The 19,365-nt window shown below is 42.9% G+C and overlaps 1 protein-coding gene and 1 long non-coding RNA gene across 2 annotated transcripts in view; one reads left to right on the top strand and one right to left on the bottom strand.

Annotated features, from left to right (window-relative positions):
- The window catches only part of MRAS (muscle RAS oncogene homolog), a 56,288-nt gene that overhangs the window by 26,537 nt on the left and 10,386 nt on the right, over window positions 1-19,365 (top strand). Inside the window, exons 2-3 of the mRNA XM_039495306.1 lie at window positions 564-774; window positions 16,047-16,200. Coding sequence (XP_039351240.1) covers window positions 582-774; window positions 16,047-16,200 — 347 coding nt within the window. The 5' untranslated portion in view covers window positions 564-581. The remainder of the gene's footprint in view (window positions 1-563; window positions 775-16,046; window positions 16,201-19,365) is intronic.
- LOC120374901 lies at window positions 1,578-4,353 on the bottom strand. The gene is made up of 3 exons (XR_005586322.1): window positions 4,285-4,353; window positions 2,646-2,721; window positions 1,578-1,634 (listed from the first exon to the last, which is right to left on the bottom strand). It is a non-coding gene; the product is annotated as an uncharacterized LOC120374901 (long non-coding RNA).

Genomic DNA, 19,365 nt, shown 5'->3' with positions numbered 1-19,365 from the left:
GCTAGTGGAGAGGGAGCTGTGGGTGGGAGCTTTGTGTGACAGACTCTGTAGAAAGGGAATAAGCCGTGGAAACGTGGCCACCTTCCCTCCCATAGCAGTGGTCCATCTAGGTCAAGGTTGAGACGTGCTGGTATGTGCGGGAAAAGGGGGAAGAGTTTGCATTGCCACTGCGCTCTGCCAGTCCTGTTGCTAAAAGGCCTTTGTCCTTCAGCGCTGTCCAGCCAGCACTGAAATCCTAATAAGAGCCCAGATTGTGAATGGCTTCTTGGAAACCAATGGGGATTAACAAGCGTCCACCCTCACGCTTCCCACAGTCCCAGAGGGCAGCTGCTTGCAATAGCAGTCCCTATGGCGTACAGAAACTGCTCACTCCTGCTCTTCTCCAGGATGCTGGAAAGGGAGCAGGGAAGATGCAAGGTCATGGTCCACCTTCTCCCTCAACCAGTTTAGAGTGAGGTTAATGGAAGGAATCCCAGCTGTCACTCCTCATGGAAACTGGTATCCAGGTAGCTGTCTTGTTATTGCTAATGCACGATATGAGTCAGCCTCTCTTTCTCCTTCAGGTCTGACCCACTGGAAACATGGCTACGAGTGCTGTTCCAAGTGAAAACCTGCCCACATATAAACTGGTGGTGGTTGGGGATGGTGGCGTGGGGAAGAGCGCTCTCACCATTCAGTTCTTCCAGAAGATTTTTGTGCCAGACTATGACCCAACCATTGAAGATTCCTACCTGAAACACACGGAAATAGATGGCCAGTGGGCAATTCTTGATGGTGAGTAACCTACTTCCACTTGGATCTGTCCATTCTGACAGTACCCAAGCACATCTGTGTACTGACCTTTTCTATATCTTGTTGGGTTTACAAGCATCTTCTACTCCAATTTAGGCTGTTTGTAATTATACCGCAAACCACCTTGTGAGCTATTTGTATGTGCTAGGCAACTGGCTTCTTGTAAAGCTACAGTACTCTGCTGTATCATTTCATACAGGTTTATTAAATCCTATGCATTACCAGGGAAGTTTATATGGGGGGATGCACTATGTTTAATGGCCCTATTTATGTGCCACATCAGTTCTTGTACAAATCATTTTGCAAATAGTAAATTCCCTTCATTGTGATGCCCTGGTGGGCAATCTTTCCCTTTCTGTGGCCCCCGTAATTCCTGATCACCTGTTATAATCAGTGTGTGGAAAAACCTCTTGCCTCAGGTATGTGAGTGTGAAATTTGCCCTGGCAAGTGAGGGACCTGGAATATGAACATAGACTGATATACACCTGAGTCATCTGAAGGCATCCACATTAAGCAGAATTATAGTGCCCGTTGTTAAACTGTCATTGCTATTAAATATCATTTGGGGTTAAATTGATTCTCTGGGGTGACGTCCTGCCTAAGTGGTGTATGCTGTAGTAATAGTAAATGGATACCTGAGATGAGGACTAAAATTAAAATATCCACTGCAGAAGATTTTATCCTCCAATAATTAAAGAACTGTGGTACCAATTGCATCCCATCATGTGCAGGAATTGGTTCTGTGATGGGTTACGTTTAAGTCCATCTTTTAACGTACCAGTCAGATGCCTGTCTGCTGTGTGGTGCTTGTAACTGAGGACAGATCACTTGTGCGTCCGTTCTTGTTCATGCAAGAAAAATAAACTGAACTGGCTAAAATTGCAACATACCTTTTTTTTTTTTTTTAAAGGAAAACAAGTTGATCAGATGCTCTAAGGGAAATTGTTCACTGTCAGAATCAAACTCTTGAGATGGTTTTATTTACAATGTACTATATCCAATATTAATACAGATGTATACTTGTAGTTGGATGATATAAACTGTGCTTCACTATGGTTTCTGTGATAAGTTAAGGAAATTCACTCCCCCCGCCCCCCCCAGCATTTCAACGCAATCACTAAAAAGCAACAAAATCAGCCTGAAAATGGTATTGGTCAATAGTAATGCAGAAAAGTCTGAAGTATTCAATAAATATTTCTGTATGTATTTGGGGGGGGAAAGATGATGTAGTCACTTGATATTGTGAGGATAATGTTCTTTCCAGTCCACTAATATCTCAGGATGATATTAAACAGCAGCTACTAAAGACAGACATTCTTAAATCAGCAGGTCCAGATAATTTGCATCCAAGAGTTTGAAAAGAGCTGGCTGAAGAGCTCATTGGACAGTTAATGGTGATTTTTTTTCAATAAGTCTTGAGGCGTTAGGGAAGTTCCACACGACTGGAAGAAAGCTAGTGCTGTGCCAATTTTTAAAAAGGGTAAAACAGGCTGACCCAGATAATTTATAGGCCTGTCAGTCCGACATTGGTCCCAGGCAAGATAATGGAGTGGCTGATATGGAACTCGATTAATGAAGAATTAAAGGAAGGTAATATAATTAATGCTAGTCACGTGGTTCTGGAAAATAGATCCTGTCAGACTAACTTGATTTTTTTTTAATGAGATTACAAGTTGCATTGATAAAGATAATAGTGTTGCTGTAATATACTTCTATAAGGTGTTTGACTTGGTATTGCATGACATTTTGGATTTTTAAAAAAACTAGAGCAATATAAAACTAACATGGCACACATTAAATGGATTAAAAGTTGGCTAGTAGATTTCAAAATGTAACTGGGAAATCAACATACCTGCTCAGTGATACTAGTGGGATCCCACAGGGACTACCTCTTGGCCTTATACTATTTTGACATATATATCAGTGACCTGGAAGAGAACATAAAATCATCACTGATCACATTTGCAGATAACACAAAAGCCAGGGGATGATAAATAATGACGTGGACGGATCACTGATACAGAGCAATCTGGATCTCTTGGTTAGCTGGGTATGAGCAATCAATACATGTTTTAATACAACTAAATGTAAGAGTACACCTCTAGGAACAAAAAATGCAGGCCATGCTTACAGAATGGGGGACTATCCTGGGAACCAGTGACTCTTGGGGGGGGGGGGGGAATTGGAAGTCATGGTGGAATAATCCACTGAACATGAGGTCCAAGTGCAACGGTGTGGCCAAAAGGGGTAATGCAATCCTGGGATGCATTAAACAGGGAAAAATTTGAGTAGGAATAGAGATTCTTTCACCTCCGTATTTAGCACTGGTGCGACCTCTGCTGGAATACTTCTTGCTGTTCACGGTTCAAGAAGATTGTTGATAAATTGGAGATGGTTTAAAGAAGAGCCCCAAGAATGATTAAAGAATTAGAAAACCTGCCTTACTGTGGTAGACTCAAGGGGCTCAATCTAGTTTAACAAAGAGAAGGTTAAGAGGTGACTTGTAAGTACCAGCATGGGGAACAAATATTTAATAATGGCCTCTTCAGTAGAGCAGCAAAAGATATAAAATGATGCAATGGCTGAAAGTTGAAGCTAGACAAATTCAGACTGGAAATAAGGTGTAACATTTTGAAGAGTGAGGGTAATTAACCACTGGAAGACTTCACCAAGAGTCATGGTGGATTCTCCATCACTGGCAATTTTTTAAAACCAGATTGGATATTTTTTCTAAAAGATCTGCTCTAGGAATTATTTTGGTCATTCTGTATCCTCTGTTATACAGAAGATGAGACTAGATCATCACAGTGGTCCCTTCTGGCCTTGGGATCTAAATCTATGAACCATTAAGACATAATCATCCAGTCCACAAATCACATGTATGAACACCCCCGCAGACTCCTGAGTTCCAATATCATGAACCAGTCTCAAAGCACGTGTCCAATTTCTCATAAGCGCATAGTCAACCCAAAAACATAATTTTAGCCTGGAATGCTATTTTTATTTTTTTTTAATGGTAGTGCTCAAGATGTTCTGGGGCTTTGGATATGTGACGTTTGGCATTTGTGGCAACTGTCATTTTTTAAACTACAGCCAGGCAGAAAAATAAGAGGGAGGGGAAGCCACCAGTATCTTTTTTAAAGGAGCTTTTTTAAATCTTCAAAAATTCTTAATTTTTTTTTTTTGATCAAAATTATTTTACTGAGAATTCAGTTGCATGCTAAGATGTTATGGTTACCTTTTAGAGAAGAAAAGCAGTGCCTAAAGTGTTTAAAGGAAGGCTATAAATCTTGCTTCAAGGCCTCAATCCTGAAAACATGTATGTGCTTAACTGACTACTAATGTGCTTAAAATCACTCATCCTTAACTTTTAAGCATGTGTGAGTGTTTGCAGGTTCAGGGCATAAATCTGTATTGTGATGTTTGCTTTATTGCTTCCCTCCCCGCCAAGTGAGCTTTTATTTAACTAATTATTTTTATTCCAGTATTACATCAGATACAAGCCAGATCCTGCTGTTAACTGTAGCCTGCCACTGTCTGATTTGCCGCCTCTGTCCAGAACCCTGCCTTCTAAAGTGACAAGTGATTTTTGCTCTGCAGCCACGCCATGCAATCTTACATCACAATAACAGCTGCTCCACACTAGGGCTGGTCAAAACCATGTATTTTGTTTTCAGCAGAAAAAAATTCCAAGAAAACAATTTTTTTTTATACTTGTATGTAACTTTTTGGGGGTTTTCATCAAAAACACCAAAAAGTTCCAAAGAATCAACTTTTTTCTGCTGTCAACAAATGGAAGTTTTCTCACAGAACATTCTGTTTCAATAAAAAGCCATTTTTCACCCCTCAGAAAAAACGCTTTGAATAAACCATTTTGACTAGCTCTTCTCCACACACCTCATCACATCCGGAATTTAATTCAGCCATAACCTGGAACTGCATTCTGGGAATCCCACTTGGCTTTAGAATCCTCATGCTACTGCTGTCCTACTGCTCAAAGGTAAAACTGCAGCAGCTTCTATCTTTTCCTTTATTCATCCAGCATTAGAAACTCACCGTACACCCCTGAGGCCAGCTAGTGGGGAAGAAAAGGACGTTCTTGTTTGAAACTGCATGTGGCCCTGCCATTCCCCTTGAGAGAAAATTAAAGGGTGTTTCTTACCTGTTTCCTTTGACACTGTTCCTTAAGGACCTGTTGTAAAGCCCATTAAGATCAATGGGTGTCTCTTTTTTTTTTTTTTTTTCCATTGAGTTATCTGGGCTTTTGATCAGATACTAGTATCACAGAATAATACAAATCCTTAGACAGCTGCTCTCATGCTAGGTACATACTTTTAGCATGAGTGGTTAAAGCAATACAGTCAGGGAGAAGCATGACCGAAGTATAAAGATGCATCACGCTACCCTTCAAACTCATCTGCCTTCCTTTAATTATACTTCATTTGCAGTTCAATCCTTCACGGGGTGATTTCCCCCTCCCACCCCCCCAGTGCTTGTAAAAAAAGGATTAGGACTGGCTGTGGAGGATGTGATTGCCAAGTGAAGACATATGATGCGGGGGCTTTATAAGCATCTAGTGATGCAGAAGTAAATATAACACACAAGCTGGAATGGGTAGGCATTTGACGACTTTGTTCCAAAACCACAATCCACCTTCTTTGGAGTTCCCCTCCAAGCCTCTGTACTGTCCATGAGCTGTAATAATGTTCCAACGCTGCCCTGTAAAATGCTTTGTGCTAACCAAAACAAGACCTACACTTGCCCTTCTTGTGTAACAGAAGCTGGCAACATGATGGAATGTTTTTATTTGGGCTATATAATTTCTTTACTCCTTCTCACTTGAACTAGGTTTAAATGCAGTTTGCTTTTATTTCAGTTTTCAGACCCATCTACGGGGGGGATTTGCTCTCTGAGCTTGTTCAGGTCACTTATTCTCTGTATCTGTTTTCTCTAATTATAAAGAGGGGACAATAGTATTTCCCTACCTCAAGGAGGTATTGTGAGACTTAGTGGTAAGAGGATTGTATGAAAGATACTGCTACAAAAGTGCAAAGATAATTATTAATGGTCCTAACCAGTCCAGCGTGCAGGACTGTCCCTGCGGCGTTTGGGGCACATTGCTGGTGAATGCTGTAGAGTGCTTTATTAAATACAGGACGTGCCCCTAAAGGCAAGTGCTAACTGGGAATTATAGGGTGCTGTCTCCTTAGGGATGTTTTATGAGAGCAGGCTCCATTGTCTCTGCACTCAGCTATTTTCATTATTTCCTGCTGTCCTGTGAGGTCAAAGTGGCCATATCGTACTGGGTTAGAGGCAGTCACACATCGTGTACAGGCTCATGTTGCAGGTTAGAATTAAATAGCTCCCTGAGTTAATCTAATTTGGTTAGCTGTATCTTTAAGTGAGTTTCAATCACCAATTTTCTTACCCCTCTTTCTGTACACAGGCTGAATTAGTAACCAGCAGAGGATTTATTTTTATATGACTATTAAATGCCAATCTGGAATTATTATTCTGTATGTGGAGCCACCATGGAATGCTTTCACAAGGCTAAAATTCCTAGGGGCTCAAGCCACACTCAGGGAAATGGGGGAATCCAAAACAGCCTTGTTTCGCTGACAAGATGAAGGTTTGGTTGGCACATTGCTGGACTCAACTTGTCATGATTGACTTGTCTGCACCCTTTGTAGGCTCCCTGGGCTAGATTCTCAGCTGGTGTAAAGCAGTGTAACTGTATTGACTTTGGATCTACACTGAATTCCACCAGCTGAGGATCCGATCCTCTGCAAAATTTCAGACTGGGGTAAGGAGGCGAAGCTGGTAACTGTTGCCTACACGTTTTGGGTGCAGAAGCTACTTTTTTTTCCTGGGCATTACTGTTACACCCGTGTGTGTTTTGTTTGTGAAGACCCACATAAACTCCAAGTCTGTGCTCGGTCTCCTGATTGCTAAACCAGTTAGTGAAAGTGACCCATTCCCTGGGGGCCAGTGCGTGGTGACCCCTGCATTCTCTGGTGGTTTGTGCAGTCTAGTTTTAAGTGCCTCACCTTTTGGGACCTCCCAGTTACAAGGTGTCATAAACATACAGCCAAGGGTAGCATAAAATCCCTCCTTACCCTGTAAAGGTTTAATCTCTCCTTTACCTGTAAAAGGTTAAGAAGCTCAGATAACCTGGTTGGCACCTGACCAAAAGGACCAATAAGGGGAGAAGATGCTTTCAAATCTGTGGGGGGAGGTTTTTTGTTTTTGTGTGTGTGTGTTCTCTCTGGGTCAGCGAGGAGCCAGGGCAGGGAAAATACATCTCCCTAAGCCATATCTGAACTAAGCATCTAATATTACAGAAATAGTAAGTAATAGAAAGGAAATACATTAGATTATCTTTTGTTTTAGCTTGTGAATCTTCCCTGTGCTAAGAGGGAGGTTTATCCCTGTTTTTGTAACTTTAAAGTTTCCCCTAGAGGGGAAATCCTCTGTGTTTGGAATCTTTTTGTTATCTTCCATCCTGATTTTACAGAGGAGATTGTTTTATGGTTGTGTTTTGTTTTGGTTTTTTTTTTAAATAAACTTATTTTAAGAACCTGATTATTTTTCAGTGTCCTAAAGACCCAGGGGGGTTGATCTGTGCTCACTTTGTAACCAATTGGTTAGAATATTTATTCTCAAGCCTCCCCAAGAAAGGGGGTGTATGGGTTTGGGGGCGGTATGGCTCCAAGTGGCCCTCCCTGGAATGTTTGTTTAAATAACTTGGTGGTGGCAGCGATACCAAGGGCAAGGAAGGAATTTGTGCCTTGGAAGTTTTTAACCTAAGCTGGTACAAATAAGCTTAGGGGGTCGTTCGTGCAGGTCCCCACATCTGTACCCTAGAGTTTAGAGTGGGGAGGGAACCCTGACACGAGGTTATTCCAATCTTTCTAGCAGCACTTACTAGAAGGAAGATTTTTTCCTGATATTCAGTTTTTTCTTTTTAGTTCATGCCTTTGCTCCTAGTTATATCTTTGAGCATACTAAACTAGGAGCTGGATCCAAACCCATCAAGTCAATGGAAAGACTCCAAGAGACTTGGATCAGGCCCTACATAATCCATAATCCCACTCCATCCTGTGTTTAAACCCTTGAAATAATTGCAGACAGTTCGTGTGTGTGTGTGTGTAAAGCAGAACAGAGAGATCCTGAGCATTTCTCACTGTGAGGCAGGACGTTGCTGCTGGTTCTAAGACCACTTGCATTTGACTGTCTGTCTGCTTTTCCACTAAAGAAGCTTGGGAATTGTCTGACCAGAAGGTGAAGGGTTAGGGGTGTCTTCAGGCTCCTTCAGTCTTGCCTGGTGGTGGCTGTTTTTTAATCAGGTAGTTTCACTGAATGAGCTAAATTTTAGCTTAAGCTGCTTCTTTTATTGCTTGGGGGTTTGTGACCTTCTAAGAGGCTTATTTTATTTTTGTCTTTCTGCCAGGAAAATGTCAATGTTGCAACATGGAAAACGCAAGGCTTTGAATTCTTGCCTATTTGTCAGAGAAAAGGCCCTTTTTTACTAATCGGCTCTTTACTCTGTTTGTTGAAATGGAAGCTGTTCTTTAAAGGGCTTCTCCTCTTCGTAAAGGCCCTTTTCTTTCCCCTAAAGAAAGGGCAAGAATTCAAGTACTTGTGTTTTTCCATGTTACAACATCTGTGTGTTTAGTTAGAGCACAATGCAGAGGCTCATAAAGGCCCAAGTGTTTCCTCCATTGCATGGCTTTCCCCTGCAGAAAACTATCACATGATAAGAGCAGGATGGGAGCAACAGAAAGCTGACTAGGCCAAAGGCAAATCCATCGTGAAAACTGGTACAGTGAGCTAGTTTTCACTGGAGATGGGCCCAAGATGTGGCATTCAGATCCAGACCTGAACTCTTTCCCTCACCCCCCCCCCCACACACACACACACCCACACACCTCCAGAGGGTTCAGATCTGGTTGTCTGGGTCAGATCTAACTTTAGTTTACACCAAATAAGGAACACTGAATAATATTAAATATAAGTGTTACTTACCATCAACTCTGCATGTGTTTACCACGTCCTTCCCACAGATATATTAATGGGAGTTATGCCTGTGGGCATATGCTCCAAAAAGCTCAACCAGGTCCACGTTCTCTGGCTAATGGACTAAATCATGGATTCAATATATTTCGCTCCATTTGGAGCCTAGATTCACTGGGCTAAATTCATTCCTAGTGTAATTCCACTAAAGTCCCTGAACTACTCCAGGGATGAACTTGTGTGTATCTTGCAGTTGCTGCAGCCAAGTATTAAACCCAGCACCTGCTGCGATTCAGAAGGCTCTGTCATAGGGATATCTACCAGCTGAGCTGATTAAAATGGAGCCATACAAGCTTAGGGATGGAAACCACCCATTTGCTTGACCCAAAGCCTGCAAAGACTAATGCTTATGCATAACTTCACTCATGCAAAGTAGCTGTATTGAAGTCAATGGGGCTACTTAGGTAAGTTAAAGTAAGCACATGCATCGGTCTTTGTAGGCCAGGATCAGGCCTCTAGTCTATTCCACAGCTGATGTGTGATTGCTCCATCTAGTGGGGATTCCACCACTCCACTGAGTGACTGCTCGCCTGCCGAATGGGTGTCACCATTGAGTAATCTCTCTTCTCGCTATTCACCCGAAAGCTTCCTTTGCTTGATATACCCCCTTGCTTCCCCATGCCTGTTAGAACTGAGTTACTCAGCAGGAAGTTCTTCTTTGCGTATCTTGAGTCAGATTTCAATTCTCACTAGATGGGGTGGGGGAAATCACTGCCCCCTGGTGTCCAGGTCAATGTTGTGACTTCAATGTCAGCAATATGTGTTGCCAAATGAGAGAAAATCTTAACTGCAGATTTAAAAGAGAAGAAATCCTGTAATCGGTGTATCTCTACTTCTTATTTCTGTCCAGACTGGGTAGACTGGCCTTATGCAACACCGAGACTGGGAATTTGAGAAGAACTTAAGTACTCAATTTCCATTGAAATCATAAATTCCTTAGGCTCATCTGAAAACCCCAGCCTAAGCAAACTCTTACTTGGAAGAATAGCACTATTGACCTCAGTGCCTCCGGATAAGCCCCATTAAGGTCAATGGGGATATTTGAATCAGTAAGGACCATTGATAAGAGTATGAGTTGTAGGCTTGAGTCCTTTGCCTCTAAGCAAAGTATGTTGTTAATCAGAAGCAAAAAAATGCGGGTGGTTGGAGTATACTTTGTGCCCAAAACTTTAAGTGGGGGGGAAAAAAACCCACAACACTTAAACTACACCAAAAAGTTGTACAAAATCTATTACTAAAAATGCTTTAATTTTTCTAATAGTCATTTTGTTTTAGATTTACACTTAACACAACACAATGCTGCAAGGGAATTGTAAGCATGGGAAAACCCTGAAGGAGAAATAGACAAGATGTGAATGAAACTGACAGGTCCAATATTTGTATTGTCTGAACTAAGGGGAATGCAGGGTGCTGGGGAAAGCATACATTGTGGGCAAGTAAGTTTTCAGTAATCTAAGGAGTTTTGTCATATTGTTAAAGATTTTTTTTTCTTAATGTTTTTTAACTTGACAATGTCCTTCTTCTAAAAACAGAATTGGTATTTGCTTTTTGTCTATTTTTCCTTCGGGTTCTCCAGCATAATACAGTGCTGTAAGGAAACGTTTAACTCAAAAACAAAATGAGTGTTCAAAAAATCATTTTTGTATTGGATTAGTCTCTGAGTAGCCATAGTATGTTGTTACCTCACCGTCTTTAATGGTTTTTATGGCCACGACACATGTGAGACAGGGAAGTGCCGTTAGCCTTGGTTTATATATAGGGAACTGAGGCCCAGTCAGGCAATGCTCTGCCTTTTTAAAAGATGGATGGTAGCCCAGTAGACAGCTCTTCAAAAAGTTGGCTTTTAATGATCTGTTGAAAGCCATGTCTATTGGTCAGAGCAGGGTCTTGGCAACAAGACTGTTCCTGGGTTCCATTTCCAAGTTCTATTACGGATTCACTGAGGCGCTAATCCTGCAACATACCAAGTGTTGCCAAGGAGATGGTGAGCAACCTGGGCCTTGAAGGATTGTTTTTAACCACTCTGTGCCTCACTTTAACCATAGGTAAAATGGGAGGAAACTTTCTTCTTCAAGTGCTGATACCGGTACCTATGTGTATTCCACTGTGAGTGCATATGTGCTGCATGTACCTGAGACCACAGATTTCTAACTCATAGTGGAGATATGCCTATCTGATAGAACTGGAAGGGCCCCAGATCCCTAAGGGGCCCCCTCAAGGATTGAGCTCACAATCCTGGGTTTAGCAGGCCAGTGCTCAAACCACTGAGCTATCCCTCCCCACAATGCTCTGTACAGAGTGTATAAGTGGAGGTGCAAATCAACGCCTCTATATTTCCTTCTGATCAGCATGTAGCCTGAGTCAGACTCTTCTGTGTCTATAGCAATCTTCAGAATCGGCAAATATAGTTGTATGTAGTTTTACTATTCTTAGTGTTTAAGTAGTTTCAGTGTTTTTTATAGTCTAGTTCGTTTGAGTCTTCCCCCGCCTTGGAGAAGGACTATGCCCAGAATCCTGGAGTTCAATGACTGTTTGTCCTACCCATACTCCTTTTCCATCTGCAACTAATGCCAGCATGGCCTTGAGAAGGTGCCCAGCACTGCCAAGCGCAGCATTTGTTACTTCTCCTCTCCCTGAACCTATAAGGGACAAGAGTTTCACCTGTGGAAACACTTCATGGAAAATGCCCTGAGACACCAGTCAGATCCAGGCTGGGGAGACCCCTCTGTACGATGGCCTCTGAGCACACGCTCAGAAGCAGAGCCCAAAACAGCTAAGCCTGAGGAGTCTCTGCTTCACGCCTCTTGCAAGAGTAAGGGACATTGTCATGGCTGTAAGGACAGATTCCCCTGGGAAGAAACTACGCCAGTGAGAGAGAATCCTGCTTGTACAAGACTTTCTGGTCTTCAAAAAAGTGTTCTATAATTGCTACCTCCTATTAAGATTTTTGTACTTCAGCAGTTCCTATTACTGGACCCATCAATGTTGGAAAAACATGTGAGAAGGGGTGTAAATTATATCTAGAACATATGGGTACCTGGTATATCCTCTCTCCCAGTTTACATAGCACTGAACACTTATATTCTAAAGGAATCTGCTAGAAATTAAACTGAGGCTCTTGCCATTCAATTACATGACCCTTAACTATTCACACAATCTAAGATGTACTGAACCTTCATCCCTTTCTGTTTTATAGTTTAATTGTGTCCTGGCACGGCTTAACCAATGTACACTCTCAGCAGGGGCCCCGACCATCAGGTTTGGGAGGGTGGCACTACGACAGGCCACACCTGAGCAGCACTGTGCCCTGTGCATTAGGTCATAACACCACACACTCAAATTTGTCCCGAGGGGTGGCCGGGCCAAATTTGAGTGAGTGGTGTTGCGATCTGGTGCACAGGGTCACAGTACTGCTCAGGTTTGGCCCGGCTGCCCCTCTGTCATGACAGGGGAGTTGTCTGGGCCAAGTTGAGTAAAGATGGAGGAGGCCTCCAGTTCCATGGTGTGCAGGGCCCCAAAATGCTTTGATCTGGTGCCAGATGCTGTTTTACAACTGGAATGCTCACTCGCCGTTCTATGAACACCGTGACCAAAAGCCCTTTAAATAGAAGCTGCTGACTCGGCAACGCTGTCAATGGTGGCAAAGGTCCAAGTGAGGCGGGAGCCCACCCCCATGATGTCAGAGTCTGGTGTTCCATGCTGCCCCAAGGGAGTAGTAACTGGAGACCGTAATGCTTGCTGATTCCATAACTAAGGAGGGAGGAGAGGCAGCTCTGGAGGGGAGGTTGTAGAAATGTTTGTGTCTCATGGAAGGCTTGAGCTGTTGGAGAGCAAGGAAAATATTTCTCTAACCAGGCTAGTCTGCAGTGTGGTGTGCTGCAATAGAGAGTGAGACACAAGGCATCCCTGCCTGGACCGTGTACTCCGTAAGTCGTGAACAAGACAGGGCACAGCAAACACCAGAAGGGCTGAGGAATTCCGCAGGAAAAACCATAGGCTGTGGCAAGCCTTTGATCTGAGGTTACAGATTGAAGCTGCAGCCCATTTTGGATGAAGGGCCATGCTGCAGTAAGAGCCCTGGGGAAGGGATTCTAGCTGACTCAGCCAGAATTCTCCCAAGGACTCTAGGGGAGGGAGTGCAGTGGAGGATGGCTCCAGGGTACAGCTCGTCCCTGCCCCACCAGAGATACTGGCTGGTATGGGATTGGGACTGTGGCATCGTCTTCTCTGTGTGGAGTCTGCCCCCACACCTCCATCCAATTGTAGCTGGTCCTTGTTCATGGGTACAAGGAATGTGTGGAAGGATGAAGCTTCTCCCATCCTCTTCCTCCCATACCCATTTTCTTGGCTCCATGCGCTTCAGCCCGAGGCATGGAAATTGGTGAGACATAAAGTAGCCCAGGTTTTCTCTCACTGTAATTGGCACTAAAGGACAAGCCTGCACCCTTCCAAGGTTCTAGAGGAGGGGGAGGAGATGTTTACTAGTTCCAGGTTTTCATTCCTTATGTGGATCAGGAATGAGTCCTTCAGTTTCAGGGGTAGCTGTATTAGACAGATAATTGGGAGTAGCAAAGGGCCTGCATGCTGGGGCTGGGAGCAGGTAGGCCCCGTGATGTGAGGTTTTAGAAGTTCTCTCAACACAATACCTATGATCTCCAAAAGCTTGTGCTTTGACCAATCACTTTTCCTTAATATGAAGGCCTAATGCACAGGGGCAGATAGCAGAGCACACTTCTACAGGTGTTATGTTTGGCAGGTTGGCATGGCTGGCTACTGATGCTGACTCTGCAGGTACCACCAGGACTGAAGCAGTTCCAAGGTGCTTATCCTCTAGAAACCAAGGCAGCCTCAACATCTGACGCAAACAAGGAGTGCCTTGTTAGGGTCACAAACCTGCACAACAAGAGAACCCTATGTCAAGCACCCTCAGTCCAGTCAGTAGATTGCTTATGGCCCGATGCCTCCTTTTCTGGTGCGTATGTGGGCAGCAAACGCTGATAGGCAACGTGTCTAGTTGCCCCAGCTCTCCGCTTTACTTTTCTAACTCAGTACCTTCCCTACTCATTTGAATAGCCAATATCCCACTCTGTATAGTGTTCTCATTTCTGCTTGGAGGATACCATGTTAGCTGCTACCCGTCTGCTTCCTCTCATGCTCCATGACTTCAAAGGTCACCATTTTGGGGCATTCCCGCTGCCTACGGAGGCGAACCTATGTGTGCAGATTTGGCTGGCTGAACCCATAGGAATGCGTCAGACCTGAGGTCCCCTAGGCTGCCTCTGAGAGGGGCCAGCACAGGATGCATTGGAGGAAGGCTGTAGGAATCCTGCAGTAAGCCAACATGAGATAACCCACCCCCCTCATCCTGATCTCTAATAGTTTGTGCTTCAGGGCCCAAGCCAATCACGACGTTTTTATATCCCTTCTGAAATGTTTATTACCTGTAACTCTGGCCATTCTTAATAAATCTCCAGTCTCTTGTAGAATCCTATTAAGCTCTTGACCTCCATGACTTCCTGTGTTTCTTCTCATGCCTTCCTTCCACCCTTGTTCCCCTGCACAGGTGGGTTTGATTGGCAAACTAAGCCTTCAGTACTGGTAATAAAACATTAAGATCTCCAATATTTCACTGTGAAACAGGTGATGTAGAATGACTGAAGAAGGACAAGACTAAGGTTGATGCTCATGGCTCTGTTCCTCCAGCGTTCTTAGGGTATATCGATTATGTGAGAGACAATCGTAGCTCCCCATAGATAGAGCAAGAAGTTGATGGTTTGTAACAAGGGAGATTTAGGTTGAATATTAGGAGCAACTTTCTAATTATAAGGATGGTTAAAGTACTGGAACAGATTACTTAGGCGGAGTGTGGAATCCCCCTTGTTGGAGGCTTTTTAAGAACTGGTAAAACAAACACATGTCAGGGATGGTCTAGGTATTCTTAATCCTGCCTCAGCACAGAGGGATGGGCTAGATGACTTCCTTAGGTTCCTTCTAGCCCTACATTTCTCCCCCTTACAGATGATCCCTGCATACTGCGCTAAACTAAAATGAAACATTTCCAAGATCCTCCTCAATATGCCCTCATAGGATACTTCCCTCACCCCCAACTTAAAACCTGGTGATTCATTTAACCCTGTGATGGAGAATCGGCACACCCCTTAAGTATCTACGTTCAGTGTTTATCTAGAATACAGCTGTCGTTTCCCCCTGCTCCGGCTCCTGACGTAGCTGACTGGGACCCCAGCTGCCTAGAGTGGTATGACAGAATGAATTACAGAGACAGTAAGAGGAGACTAACCCATTGGAGCCAGTGTGGAGCCGGAGCACAGCAGTCACTGCCCAGCGTGGTTGCTACTCTGATGGTGGTGGTCTGGTGGGGTGTGGTACGGGTGACAGATTGCTAAGCTGCATCACTGACAGATGCAGGATATAAGCACGCTTACAGAAGCCTGACTAGACTGCAGACTGAACCGCCGACAAGGAGGTCACTTAAAACTTGACCGTCTTTCCTAGCCAGCTAGTGGCTTTAGGGTGATATATTTAGGAGTGGCCCTGTGGCTCTCCTCCTTTGGCCGGGAGCAAAGAACTGTGCAAAATAATTTTTGGTCTTGGATGAGGACTGTAAACAAAAAGTAATTATTCCAAAGTGTGGCCCAGCTCCATGTGGTCAGCTGGTTAATGGAGTTGCCGAGTCATCTGAACTGCTGTCTACCTAGTCTCCTGTTTGGGGAAACAGTGAGATTGGCAAGGCGGAAATTGAGGATGTTAGCCATGACCTGTCAGAGGGCTGATGCACCTAATTCAGTATCCTGCTCTTGGCAGCAACTGATGCTTGTTGCTTTGGAGGAAGGTGGAAGCCATCTAATCTTGTGTAGGGGTGGTAGGTGTAGCGAAGGAAATGGCACAATGAAGGTTGGATAGCAATGGCACAATGATTGGGGGTGCGGGGGATGATAGCACTTCTCACTTGACTAGTTCATGTGGCTAGTAATGTTCTGTGGTCCCCCAACCAAACTTTCTACTTGATTTAACCAAGGAAGCAAACCAGTAGCCTTGAATGGCACCTGTTGGATCCCGACAGTCATCTCAGTGAAGGTAGGAACGTGAAGAAAGATGTAATGTAGTGATGGCAATGCCAGCAGAATGACTAACAATCTTCTCCCCTCCTCCCCTATACTAGTTCTAGACACTGCAGGACAAGAGGAGTTCAGCGCTATGCGGGAGCAATACATGCGGACGGGGGACGGGTTCCTTATAGTCTATTCAGTCACGGACAAAGCCAGCTTTGAACATGTGGACAGGTTCCACCAACTGATTCTCCGAGTCAAAGACAGGTGAGTGCACTGGAGGGAAGAGCTCCCTTAACACAAGCCCTTGCTGCTTTGGAGACATTATGATTCAGCAGGCAGAGCACTGCACTGGGATTTAGGAGACCTGGGTTCTAGTCCTAGCTCTGCCACTGGCCATTGGCAAGTCACTTCCCCACTCTATGCCTCAGTTTCCAGATCCATAAAATGGGGTAAGGTCACTTAACCCCCCCTTTGCCAAGTGCTTTGTGATCTATAGATGGAAAGCACTGAGAGCTAGGTGGAATTATTATTATTTGAACAGCATCTCTGTGTACTTGCATTTAGGTCTCTGGGAATGAATGGTTGATGGAAGATTTACATGGGGTGGATAGTTCAGTTGTCTAACATTTGTGAATAAAAGAGAAAAGGCAATATTAGAGCACTAAACCAGTGGTAAGCCAATACTTCAGAAAGATCAAAGAGGAAGCTCACAGGGTCTTGTTAATAATTCACTCTTCTCCATCCTACCACATAAGTGTTTTCCATTTTCACTGTGTGGAGTGTGAATTTAGATCATACATCCCTGCAGCTTTAAAGCACTTAATTTTTCCATTCCTAATTTTTTTTTAATCAAGGGAGCCCTCAAGAGAAGTTGCCAAAGGGAGTCTGTCCTTGTTGCTGGCTTTTTGGCTCTGAATAACTCCCCAAAAGGAGGGGTGGACTTATGAGAGGTTTACTGCTGGAATGCTTTTCCACTGAAGTGTCCAACACACAGCCCACACGAGTGGGAAATGAAGGAAAAGCTATCCTTTTACTGCATCTAGATTAACATAAATAGCAATTGTTTCATTTGCCTCCTAGATATAGAATTGGGATTTTCTCCATATCTACCACGTTCTCTTAAAACCTGAGCCTAAGCTAAGTCCACAATGAAGTCTTTGTAAGTTGAGAGAGAACAAGACAGGGTTCTATAACCTGTTATGAATAGACATGCGTTTTATCTAATTACATTCAATGAAAATGGGTCACCCTTTTGGTTTTGATATGAAACTTTCCTCTCTCCCCCCGCCCTTTCAGCCATGTTGTTAACTCAAACCCAACAGCTTATGTATGAGAACTGGGAAGTGAAATTGACTAGAAAGAAAAATGTTCTCCTTTTCCAGCTCAACCTGAGTGAAGTGCATAAAGTAAAGAAACAGTTCAAATGATAAAAAGTAAAGTTAGCTGATTTAAAAGCTGGAATCATTTTAATTAGCCAATGCTCTTTTAGCAGCCTGGATAAAGCGTTTTTCATACTACATGGCACTGAATTCTGAACTGAGCTCGGTAGTTACTCCAGATTCATACCAGTGTAACTGAGAACAGAATTGGGCTGTGTTTTCATCTTACCAATCATATGTCCCCCTTAAGCATTTATTTTTGGAGATTTGAAATCCAAGAGGTTTCCTTCTTTGGACGAGTTGTTTAAAAGACAGTGCTTTTTTCAGTACATTTAACTGTTGTGTAGTCAATAGCTGCATTTGCCCTGTTCAACTAGCAATCATACAACTCACTACAGGGAACAATGTCCAGAGTTTTATTTCTGACGTAAACAAGGCAAATTACATACTGTCCAAATTTAGTCTGTTTCTACCACTGTGCTGCCAACCAGAGAAGAATGGATCACTGAAGACAGCAAAGCATTTACCCCAGAATAGACATAGAATCAAGATCCATTATTGCTCAGACATTTAATTAAATCCATATTATCATCATTAACTGTAAGAGTAAATGGAAATTCAAAATCCTGTGTTCAGTGTATCTCCAGCCACAGTTATGAAGCAGTATATTAGAGAAAAGACGGAGTCCTTCTCTGTATCAGTGGAAAAAAAAGACATGGAAACAGATGCTGCAAATTCATTTGAATTTAAAGTAACTCCAGTCAAAAGTTTTATACAAATAAGTGAGGCTTGCTACTTGTCATGGCCAATATTATGGCTCTGTCATTGCAAGAAATATAGAAATCATAATTTTAGAAAGTAAAGGAAAAAATGCTGCCCACGACATTTTTTTTTTTTCCAAGAAGAAATAGAGTTGGGGAAAATCAATTGTTTTACAGTAAAATAGTAAAAACCATTTCATCTTATTTAGCAGTTTCAAAACTAGTTAAACTGTATTCAGTACTCCACTCCATTGGATGTACATAGGGCCTGGTGGGTAAAAATTCATGGGAGAGTCTTGCTCAGTAGAATACTAGCATTAATGACCAATCATGATTGTTTTGGGGGACAGGACCTAAAAGACACATGGCCAGATCCTCAGTTGGTGTACACTGGCATAGTTCCATTGACTTCAGTGGATCTATGCTGATTTACACCAGGTCAGGATTTAGCCCAGTTTTTGTCATAGAAGCCATAGAAGTGTCTGTAGACTGTTACTTAGACCAGAGCAATTATTGTAAAGTTAGGCAACTTTTGATACTTAAGGATAGTAGTTCATTCCCTTGTATTTTTAGAGGCAGGAGGCACTAGGTAATAGTATTGTTCCTGTAGTCCACCAGCTCCTGAACAGGGAATATTCCAAATAGGCCTTCAGCATATTTTTGGTACCTCGCAATAACTGTGTATCGAAACCAATTTGTTCTCAGCCACGAAAATATACCCAATATGTTCCTCTGTCCCCCGCAAAATAATGTTGCCATATGGACATCGCATAATTTCCCTCCAGTTCTCATTTGCGAGCATAGTTCTGAGACATGGCTTGAGTGAAACTAATCAGAAGCCATAACGAGAAACGTTGGTAATCTGCCCATTTTCTCTTGATCACAATGTCTTTGGATGCCTACACTAATTTTCTGCCATGCGTATGGACCAATATTAGTTAAGTACTGAAGTTGTGTAACTGTTAGGAATCTTGGATCATGGTGGAGCTTATTCTTAAACTATAAGAAAACAGCAGCTTTGATCACTTACAGGCACATCAGCTGTTTATGTGTACAACTTGTAATGTACTAACTACCAAGGAAAATATCTTGCCTAGGTAATGTATAAATAGTCCTGCTTTTGTGATAATGTATGATTCCTTGATCCTGCTTGTAATTATACCTAGGCTTGGCAGAATTTGATTTTTATCTTTTATAATTTCAAAAGATAATATTGATGTTTATTTTTAAGCCTTTTTTTTTTTTTTTAGATCATCAATTTTCACAATTCCATGAAGTTTTGGGTTTTA

The sequence above is a fragment of the Mauremys reevesii genome, linkage group 11, assembly GCF_016161935.1.
Source record: "Mauremys reevesii isolate NIE-2019 linkage group 11, ASM1616193v1, whole genome shotgun sequence".
Classification (NCBI taxonomy): domain Eukaryota; kingdom Metazoa; phylum Chordata; order Testudines; family Geoemydidae; genus Mauremys; species Mauremys reevesii.
The sequence above is the reverse complement of the archived record's forward strand: the minus strand, read 5'-3'. Positions and strand labels throughout refer to the sequence as shown.